At 35.9% G+C, this 11847-nt stretch overlaps 1 protein-coding gene across 1 annotated transcript in view; it reads left to right on the top strand.

Annotated features, from left to right (window-relative positions):
* Nucleotides 1-551: 551 nt before the first annotated feature.
* LOC139979648 (protein diaphanous homolog 2-like) overlaps nt 552-11847 on the top strand; it is a 70547-nt gene continuing 59251 nt past the window's right edge. The window contains exon 1 of the mRNA XM_071990657.1: nt 552-710. Within this exon, the coding sequence (XP_071846758.1) occupies nt 675-710 (36 nt within the window). The 5' untranslated portion in view covers nt 552-674. The remainder of the gene's footprint in view (nt 711-11847) is intronic.

Genomic DNA, 11847 nt, shown 5'->3' with positions numbered 1-11847 from the left:
AAGCCTTTCGGTTAATTTCAAATTCGAATTTCGCCAAATCTTGTAATAATGTAAGCATAAATTAGAAATATTAGAAATAGCCTAATCATTGACTCAGAAATCAGAATTTTCCTGTCAAGAGACTGACGTGAGATGTTGCATAGATAAAAAAAAAAATCGTACTACTGTCGTGTGTTTCACCACCGATTTTCCAACTACTGAAGACTCAAGCCAATTATTGAGGGTAGGCCCCGGGGGTGGTCGAGGCACCCCTTTAGCTACGTCCCTGCCCTCAGTGCGCAATTTAATTTGCTAACAATACCAAAGAACATAATAAAGAGTCAAAGAATACCTGCAAATGCGGTAGTTTCCGGGATTTCACCCCTGGACCCTTACCAAGTCTCTTCTTCCTTGGTGATTTGAATTTCCTCTCAACTCCAGGTGAAAACGGTGACCCCAAACAGAAATACCCATCCCTGCGCTTCTTCTCTGCAACCTTTCACCATCCCTTTCCATATATACGTTTTCCCATGATATTCGCAACTCTATTGTCGCGCATTACTACCTTCATTATGAAGCTCTAGTGTGTTACAAAGATCGTTGTTATGTATTTACATCTGTGGCACCGCGAGCAACAATCTCGCTATAGTTGAGCCAACTCAATATGATATGAATCAAACTGTTATTTCGCAAGAATGGACAGAAATAAAGAGCTGAAAAGACACAGCTTCGTAAGTTGTTTTTCATATTGTGTGTTTCAGTTAACTTCTTAAAAAACAACCGTCTAGTCTATTTTAACTGTCGGTAGGAAATACGCCTAACTTAACTGAAGATGGTATAGGCCTAGGCAGGACTCTTCTTCAAAGCACTCAAGTCAAACTGGCGGTCAATCTGCCACTTGTTAATGTTATTGTACAAGTTGTTGTAGGCCTAACTATTTGATGTCAAATCCACACACCCACTTGCCACACGTTAACGTAAATCCCATCTAACTGCACTGAACATGTATGCCTAGACCTAGTTGTAATGACCGATAGCTACTTTCATAATTAGAAAAAATAAGCTTTACTAAAAGTAATTACATATTTGATAGTTTGAGGTAGCCTAACTCAAACGAGTAAGAAGTATGTCTTAAGTTGTCTTCTCAATCTCCTGTGTTAGGCATATGTTATAAAGTTATATTGACATAACTATATAGTTCAACTTAAGGGATAACCTTATGATATCCTAAACCCCAACCAATACATCAAGCGGGAAATCTGATTGAGATGAAATTACTTAAATGGTATTATATGTCCAAATGGGGTTCTCACATGAAACTTCAGTGCGTTTCATTGGCATTTCTAGGCAAGAGGAAAAATAGAACAAAAACACTGAGTGCGTTCACACACATGGATATGGCACTAGGCAGAGGCCTATATATTATATATATTAATTCATATGCCGATAACTTGCCATGCAGGGTGAACTTAATTGGTTTGAGAAATGGAAGCTTAGGAAAGAACACTCTGAGTGGAATTCATGCATGGAAAAAATGCATGACAAGTGGTTTAAAAGTCATGTATGACAAGGCAAATGCTCTTTTGTGTAAGTTTTGTACACAACTGCTTATGTGAGCATGTGTTGATAAAGAGACGAAAGAGGTAAATTTTGTTCAAAAAATTATGAAAATACATGAGTGACAAGTCATTTTCATTATAATGCACAGCTGCTTTTGCTGTTAGTTTTCCTTAAAAAATATGGTGTCTTGTTTTCTGAAATCTACTGCCCAATAGACCAGAGTTCCACTTTTTCCACTATTTACTATTCCCAAATGGAGCCTGTATCTTGCATGCCTTCAAAATCAAAGTTTGACAAAGACAATGTGGCCATATGCAATTTGAGCTTTGAGTGAGAATCATAAATTACTGTTTTAAAAAATCTTGTTTACATTGAAGGATAGCAAACATCTTTCATAGCTCCCTATATCAAACACATTATGCGGAGTAAAACGAATGCAATACATGTATGTCGTCAGGGAAACAACCGTGAAATGTTCGACCAACATAACATGTATTCTTTAGCTGACATAAACTTATTTATTCCAACTTTTTGGTTATCAGATGAACAGTATCCTACTGTGTCCTCAATTTATGAAGCCTAACCACCTTGAAAGTTATCACACAATTGAAACATGTAAACTTACTATAACGGTAACAAAATTGTGAGATGAGGATAAGATTCTTATCATATCAGCTGTAGAACATGTATGGGTTACTACTTCATGGATTTTAATTAATAGAAACTCGGAGTATGCAGGTTCGAATTTTTAAAAAGTTATGTAATTTCTAGCTATTTTGTGTGTATGTGCAGCAGAGCGTTTCAGTGTGTTCAATTTTAGTGCGAAACTGAAAGTGTATAGTTATGCCTTATATAAGTACTGCATAATGAGCCGACTAGTTACCACTACGTAGGAGTCGTTGACTTCTTGGGCTGAATCACTCGACTCTAAACTTTCAGGAGTTGCCAAGGCTAGATGCTACAAATATTGATCTGCGAATTAGCATTAAAGTTAAGCTACTGATCCCTAGGCATGCCTCTCAGTATTGTCTCGTAAATTTAATATTTCTGCACAGCTTTGATGGTTAAAGTGTTTAGGTTTAAGATTGAATGCCTGAAACTGTTTCTTCAATATTTCTCTCATGAATGTGATGTCTTTGTATTAGAAGTTTTGATGACATTTAAATACCCACTATTTCACTACATACATATAACATACATACTACATACACTTCTTTTAAGGAGTACCTGTTACTTCTATGATATGAAAATCATATCATTGTAAATGGTTGTCAGAGAAAACAAAGTGAAACCCATTTCTCAACTGTAAGTGGTTATATGTTCGTCCCATTCACCCCTACTGTAGGTTTAATGATAAAATACATGGCAAAATAGCAAGAAATTACATATATAATTTGCGTTTTCTACGTTTAATTTGTCCTTAGACTATAGAAATTTTCACATTTCTGGATCATCTTTTGTAGATGGAACATCGATACACCTCTTTAAAGTTAGCCCTACTTAGACAAAAAGCATTATCACTGGGGAAGATGAACAAAGTTACCTATTAAAATAGAAATGTAAACTACACTATGGCCTCCTGGACTGAACCTTTGATACCAGCTATTTAGTGGAGGGCTTCGCCATACACTGGTATCGGCATTACAGTGAGTCATAGGCAGTTGCGACTACTCCACAGTATCTGAATACTCTCACCTAGAAGGACTGAGTCTATGGCCATTTGCTTCACTGTTTTCTAACACACACAGACAATTGTTACTTTGTAACTTGTGATGCAGTAGCTCATACATACTTGTCGTTCACCAATCAAAGACGTTCTCAAAGTCGCTCCTGCTGGGGTCAGTTTCCTGTTTCCAAACAATTGCTGATTTAATCCTTGGAGGATATATCGACAACTATGTGGCTCGATGATGTCATATTTAGACTTACTCAAGTCTTAATTCTTATGTGTGCAGAAACATTAATATGGTGATATCGCCTTAATAGAATTAGCTCTTTCTTTTAGCTGCTGGGGAAGTTTCTCATCACTAGTGCCTAGCTGTCAAATATGATGATGGTATGTTACACTTAATACTCTTTTACAGTAGAATAAGGTGAGGGTGAATTTACCCGACCCATTGACCAATCTTTGTCTGACCAAATACATCAATATTCTCAAATGGTGGTACAAATATTTGGTGCACATGTATGCTTAATTAACAGTGTTGAGGATTTAGGAGATTAGTCTTTGACCTCTTGTTGTCAATACTGTATACAGTGCACCTCGGATATGTTCCTGAGAACTTTTGGAACGCCTGGAAAAATGGAACTAATTGTTTACTTTATGCGACAGGAATGTCCAGTTACAGCACTGTGTATTACTTGGATGACATTACACACAATGAAGAAGATTCTTATCACAGTATTTTACAGTCCAAACAAGAAGCATACAATCCAGTAGTCAGTTAAAAGTTGAAGGTTGACAGAGTAAATTTATTTGAGTTGTCACAACTCACAAGAGGGAAAGATTTGACATACCATCTAGGTCACTTATACAAACTGAACCACAAAGTTGCCACTTGGACAACTGTGTACTTTGTCACTAGAGTGCAGGCATCCACCAGCTAAGAAAGTAAATTTACATGCATTGATTAGATTCACTGTAGGAGCTGCCAAGGATCCACACACAGGTTGTGACAAATTGCTAAATAATAGCTATTGGGTAATTTCCTCTACATATTGAAAGCAGGTGTTGATTGGTGGAGCATAAAATGAAGTTTCTCTCAGGTTGAAGGTACTTGGAGAAAGAGATCTATTATTAGCTAAAATGAGAACTAAATCCATTGGGGAATAGTTGTTCCACTTACAGACTATATATAGTACACATCCACACCATTTTATTATTAGAGTTCTAACACAACTTACTGTAGTCTGTACCTGAAGGATATAACCTTCATGGACCCAATGAATTGTGTACGTCAACACTCACCAATGTATGGAATTTATTTGGTACGGGCTGCAACATTCTGTCAAATTTGAAGGGGATGTGGGGAGGGGGCTGGGGAAGGGAATGTGGGAAAGGAAATGTGGGAAAGGGAAGGCTGAAACCAAAAAATCTATTCATATCATTCAGTACCTGTGACCTTTTGCAAAGAGACATTTTCTTTGAATGTTTATAAATATATCTGAAAGTGATACTCCCACTTAGACTGAATGTTTGATCTCTACTAATAATTGCATGATGCTTGAGATGTACAGACATGTACAGTAATGTAGGTTTCACAAATATAATACAAACAATAAGAGATATGAAAGTGACTAAATTAGCACTATCCGAATGCTCGTTTTTAATTTCAATGTATAAAGTACAGATGCCAGACATATGTCATGTTCAATTAATAGGGCCCTCCGTATACATATTTTGACAAGTGCATACTTAAGGAGGAATCTTTCCTAATCCATGGGGGGAAGTCTTTCATTTATTCTAATTTCAACTCATTGTAATTTCCTAACCTCTCTAGAGGGGTTGGAGGCCATAGAAATTCATTTATTTTGGGGTTTTGAAGGTGTGTGTGTGTATTTTGTTTTCTTGTGTTGTCAGTTAAATAGGAATTACGGTCTTTTCTGTGTACATCTTGCCCTCTTGATCTGTTGGCACAGTGGGTGGGTTTACTGTAGGAATCCATCTTCTGATCTATATTATTTTTTTGATATTTAAGGTACTGTACACATGTAGATATTTCTGTGCTTCAGTACATATCTTTATATCTGTGGGGGAGATTGATAACAATGGGAGATTCTCTGGAAAGGGTTCAGTTTGGTATTTGAAAAAAAGAGGAAAAAAAGAAGTAACCTGAGAGCAGGGAGAGGTCAAGTAACTACAGTTGTACTCCCACTTGTTGAGTGTAAGCAGAAAGGAATTCACTGTATTGCCTTGATGGATGGAAAGGTTACATCAGTCTAGTGTTGTGACGGAGAGACCAGACTTGTAATGTGTAAATGTGGATGCATGCTCTGTTGTATACAGTTAATCTGGGAGTCAAGTATAATATATGTAATGTATTGTGAAAAGTAACATCTGTTGCCATCAAAGCCAAGAGGGAAAGTCATGTTTGTACTGAACGTTTCTGTTGCATATTAAAAAAAAAACACACTTTGTATAGTCCTATGGATAAAGACTCTCACTTCGATTGGACACAGAGAAACGTTACAGAAATCAGTTTTGGAGATATTTCGATCTGTTGTGGTATATATTCACTACAGTGCGGGACATGTTTATGACTTTTATGTTGGAATTGAGGATAAGGTCAAACTTAAAAGACATTCATTAATCCTGGAGGTGTGTACCTCGTACAGTGGGAATTTGCACCAACTTGAAACAACCACTGTCGATGCAAGAAACCATTTAATCTCTTTTTGTGGCAATTTTATTTTGTGGAAATTCTCTTCCAAGATAGAGATTGTCTCAATTTTGCTTTTAAAAGTATTTGCCCATACATATTTCCGTATGATCTTAATCTTTTTTAACAGTATAGATTGTATACTACCAGTACCAGGGAATACAGTTTATGTGGCGCATTACCATTTTGACCACAAACTGGTTGGCTTTTGGTACTGACTTTCGTTAAATTTATAGAGATGTTTCCTATCATCATCTGGAGTGAGTGATCAGGATAGTGTCTCACCGATACGGAAATGTACTTTTCATCACGAAGGGTTGTGTACATCGTACAGTAATAAAAACGTATCTTTTTTACCACAACAGAATTGAATTGGATGACTGTTTGAGTACAAATTGTGAGATTGTTGGCTTGGTTAGTTGTTATTGGAAAGAAGAATATTACAAGCAGTAGGGTTTAAGCACTTTGTAATTGAGACTTTTACAACTTGAAAGAGTCATAGAAATTGTCTCGTTTTGAAAGAATACATTTCCCTTATTCGTGGTGCATAAAATGAATCTGGACTTTTTCAAAAAGACATGGTCGCTACCAGAGGGACACGTAAGTTAAACAATTTTTCTTTTTCACATTGACTCTGTGGGTTATAAATTTCAAATAACAGTGCATAGGAAAGCGTATAGGGATGATAAGGGATTATATTCTGTAGGACAAAATATATCACTGAGTGGTACTTTTCTGCCTGTTTACAAGAACATTTAAAACTAATCTATATGTTTGATTAGCTGTACATGCATAGTATTATTTGATTCAATATGGTATGACTGATGATATGTCAATAATCACAGCTGTCAAATGCCTCCAAAACCTAACGAGAGATTTGCAGATACTGTGGAGCCTGTCGCATACTAAGGAAAAAAACTTCATACTAACACGTTATTCTTTAAAAAATATTAAACAAAGGTCACTTTTTGTCAGGAGGGGGAAATCTATCACTGATAGAGTAACCTTCTATAACTACAGTAGTACAGTATGTGTTACTCTGTATAGTAGATTGTTGTGTTTCATATTGCCTGTACTCCAACTCACACCAGGTCCTCATTCACTGTATGTTACTCTACTAGCGCTACTGTACGTATGTTTCATGCAGTTGGAAGGCTGTTATGTGTTTAAGTCCTTATTTTTGCAAGACTTTCATTTCCTGCTTAGAAGTAATTTAGCATTTATGTTACTTGCACGTTATCACATCGCATGGCGGTGTCACACAATTTGTTATCATTGCAATCAGCTCAAGTGGGTTGCTTACATTAACAGGGAAACGTTCCAATGATGTTGATCGTCATCTTAGTCTGCTTCTGTTGTTTACATTAAGGACACTTTTCAGTGGAGTTAATTAGAATAAACTGAAGAATTAATACCTGGGTAAACCTAAACTTGAAAAGCAACCGACGTAAAAAGTTGTAATCCATTAGTGTTTGCGGGATTCTCCCACATTTAAGGTCGCTTAGGTGTCGTAAAAATAACTGCATGATTAATATGATTAGTTATGATTATTATTATAATTATTAATGCAAAATGCAGCAGTCATACTGTAATACACAGTGTGTACAGGTAATTTTGAAACAGTAATTATGAAAGACTAGTAGTACTGGTATGACAGTTACACACTTGAGAGTTCTCTGTAGACTGCTAGGAAAGAATTTTGAAACTGTTTTGGTTATTGTTATTGTTGTTTTTGTTTTTTCAGTTCAAATTTCCAAAAATTATGGCAGTAAATTTGTGAACTTTGATCCATTGTGAATGTTAATGTTATCAAAGTTACTTTCTTTGATAATATGAACTTTAAACTTTATGGCTCTGTTAATCTCATCTTGACTATTTAAGTAAACTGTTCAGTGTGGAGGACCGGACAAACGAGTAGTCAATTTCCCTGTGTCTACATACCGCTGTACAATAGTGCAGATATGAATTAGTGTTAACAGCTGTTCTTGTTTGGTATAAGGTTTTCGGCTAATACTGTATGTTTGACTACAGCACCCTTGGCTGTGGCGTGATGGTTGTCAAATGTGTTTTTGACTTTGATGTCTACGACAGTATTCTTTTGTCTGCTGCTAATATCGAGCTAATTAGTGCTTGATGAATTTCTCGATTGTCGATTGATTTTCAAGAGAGAACCATTCATTCCCAAACAGTATTTTTCTGTATATTCTGGTGGAGTCTGTTTTGAAATTTGATTTACGTGGTTCTGTGTTCAGAGAGGATATCTTTGAATAGATCAGAGGATAATATTTCTGTAGTGAATCACAACCTCTCTGCTGGGGAAAGATTATTTTACTATGTCATGAATTCATGGATGTCATTGACACCGCCCAGACTTGAGTATGTATTGGAGGAATGTACCTACAGTCAGTCTGTGTTGTAGTGTTAATACACAAAACACTGTGCACAGTATGAGCTTGACAGTGGAACGATTCGGTTAATAAATACTGAATATAACCTTTTTGTTTAAGTCAACTAATTCTTGTGCCGCAGGATTTGAAGACAAATTATATAATTTTACTGTAAATGCTAAGTCGAGTTTGACTCATCTGCTCAGAAATATTGTTTGGTTATGATTGAATTAATCGACCAAAATACTAAAGATATGAGCAAATTATGATTCCAGAGATAATAGGGAATAGCTAACATTGTCTGTTCTTCACACCATATGCTCCTGGTTGATAATACAGCAGTATAGGTAGGTAAATATTATGTATTTGGTAGCAGTTAGCATATGGATGTTCAGGGAAAAGTAGTTACCACAAAATTTGAACTTCTGGTTGGAATATTGTTGAACTGTTGGAAACCAGCTGTTTTAGTTTCCTGTATGCTACCAGCTAAGCCCATGATTCACTACTCTAGGTGGAAGTTCTAGCCATAATAATGGAAGCTTGATTTCATATTTAGTTAGCATGATATCCGGTGTCAGATACAATCAGTGACTTTATACACTGGGCTGTGTATATATGATCTATCTACACATGATATGTACAGTAGTAGTTGCCTTGTCAACCCACTCACCAGACTACAGTATTTGGGATTTTTTGCTTTGGATTCTTAGGTTTTGGATTTCTCATAGCGGTATATCATGCAACCATGCATTGTTCATACGTAGCTTGTGGCATACGTACTGTATAAACTACAACTAACTGTGTTACACCCAGCCTGCATAAATATCACAATCCAACGAGAGGGAAATTTTTGGATTTCTTTCGTGGAAGAGTGCAGCTTGTAAAAGTGAACTTGATACTGAATTAGCTGTGTTTATTTTTTGGTATTTTGCTGAACATGTGGAGTGTATCATGAAGCGATATCACTAGCGGTAACTTCTTTGGAAGGATCTGTGTCTACCGCATATCTGTTTCATTTCCCGATTGATGAGAGATACTTATATACAATATTGCAATAAATCTGCAGTTACAGTACGCTTTACAGTTATTGTAGTTACAGTAATGGTTACTGTGTACATCATTGTTGTAAGGTCTGCTCTGTGCTTAACTTTGATTTATGATTCGAGTGAAAGCAGATTGTAGTTTCGATCAGTGAGTGATGGGAATAGTGAATAACAAAACCGAAGAATAAGGGATATTTTTTTTTTTTCTTGTCAATGGTTTAGACATCAAACTAATATTGCCCAATTAATTTTTGTTGGTGAACAAATGAATACGATGATTCCTTTCAATTTAAAAGGTCAGTGATTTTGGAAACAGAAAGTTCTTAATTCAAACTTTAATTAATCATCTTGACTGATGATTGCATCTTGCTGTCCAAGACATCAAGAGGAACTTTAAAACTGTCATCAGAATATTTAAGTTTTTTTGTTCTTTCCTCCAACAAATATGAAGTAGTTTCACTGGGAATTTCATCATGAATTCATTGGAGACTTTGGTAAGTAGTATGGATATGACTGATAGTTTGTGTACTGCCTCTAAATGATTGATTATGTGATATCATTTGTAAACATAAGCACATCAGGTCATATATCATGTCAGGCTTACTAACACATCAAAAAGAAGGTATACATTGGTTCCCAACTTATTGGCAATTTTTGTAGGAATGAAAAAAAAAAGGAAATGAGAAAATGTTTAATGAATACCAAAATAATGGCCAGAAATGTTTTGTTTGTTAATATAAGCTATGAACGGATTGCGTTACGAACCACATAGTTTGTTTTAATAGCAATAGATGGTGATAGTGGTGATTGTGAAGTCCGTTCGAAATCTGCTGAATTTTTACGCCAACCTTTTCTTACCTGTCTCCATTCAAAACATGCACTTACTGATTCACCTAGCTTACAGGAAATAGTAACATTTTATATTGAACAAGTGTGGTGCTAACACCAAGGGTGGCAGGCTAGGTACAGTAGATCTGAAAATGTGTATGTTTGGGTGGAGACAGGTGCAGTAAGTGTTGTGGTAAGTAATAGTTGACATTTGAACTTAAATATACGTGAAAGTTGAACATCTTCTACTAAGTTCTGGAGTTATATTACTTCAAACAATTTTAACACTGTTTTATGCCTCTTACATGAACAGGATAAATAAAGCAATTTGCCACAATAGAGGAATAGTGTTTAATGTAAATTGGCAGCCTTCCACGCTGAGGACACATGCAAAGAATGCCAGTCTTATATTTACTCTTTGTAAGTTCGTGACCTTGATTGCCAAGCCTTTAAATTCCCTCATTGAATCTATACACTTTGTACATGTCTGCATGTTGGTTTCCTGTCAGGTTTGGTGACTACCTGTACAAGAGTTGTGCTATTTTTATGCTAGATATAAATGTTCCATTTCTTATGGCATAGTTTATTACCACAAATCACAATATGGGGACTGGTGGCAAAATAGTACAGGCCTAGGATGGGTGAAAGGTGGGAAGGGATGGATGGGAAGGGATATCAGAAGACTTGGGAGGTGGGAGGATAGGGCTTATTGGAATTGGATATAGCAGTACTATTTGTTGTAATACAGTATGTCATGGGTATGATCTAGCCACAATCATAGAGTATATGACTCTATTAGTTGGTGTGGTCAGTGTGTCGTGAACGATAATTTAGATGTTGTGAAAGTTAGGAATTGTTTACAGTATTGTAAGTATAACATTTATGATTAAGGGTTATCATGCTACTAGTGAAACTGATGTATGCTATGTTTATAATTTGATTTGCCACGTACCTGTTAAGTCGTACAGTCATTTGTATCATAATTTGATGACAACTTCAAATTGATAGGTTCAGCTTCTGTAGGTCTACAGGTACATCTGCTGTGAAGTGTCTTTAAGGCCTAGGTTACAATATTGTAAGTCTTCATGTTTGTTTTGAATTGTACTTATAAGTAAGTTATGAGCAATGGAACGTGTTTACAATTTATTTATATTTCCTAGTCACATTCCATTGCATTCATTTAAATGCTTAGATAGACTTAAAAATCAAGTTTCTCTTGAAATCCCATTAGATCAAATGGAAATTGTTTTCCTAGGTTAACACAGCACACAAGATATTGTGGCTTCTGAGTATAACCCTTCCCCACACCTACCAAAGAAAGTGCTTTGTGGCAATCTGCTGGATAACTCATTTGATAGATAGAGTGCAGGATTTGAAATAGTGTCATCACTGGTCTGAACCTTGTTCTAACCAAAATTTCTTTGCCCCTTTCAAATTTTTTTTTTTTAAATGTGACTAAAATTTTGGGGCATTACTTCTAAATATATCTGGAGTGATAGATACATACCTAAGCTACAAAAACATATTTTGTGGTGAATGGCTACAGTATATAATTTGCAATTCTGAAATGTACTATATCTAACCTGCATGTTGTGCATGAACAGCTTTATTGTGCAGTACTTCATGCATGGAAATATTACTGCAGGGATTCTTGGCATATTTCACTGTGTT

The sequence above is a fragment of the Apostichopus japonicus genome, chromosome 14, assembly GCF_037975245.1.
Source record: "Apostichopus japonicus isolate 1M-3 chromosome 14, ASM3797524v1, whole genome shotgun sequence".
Classification (NCBI taxonomy): domain Eukaryota; kingdom Metazoa; phylum Echinodermata; class Holothuroidea; order Aspidochirotida; family Stichopodidae; genus Apostichopus; species Apostichopus japonicus.
This window is presented reverse-complemented; position numbering and strand designations above follow the sequence as displayed.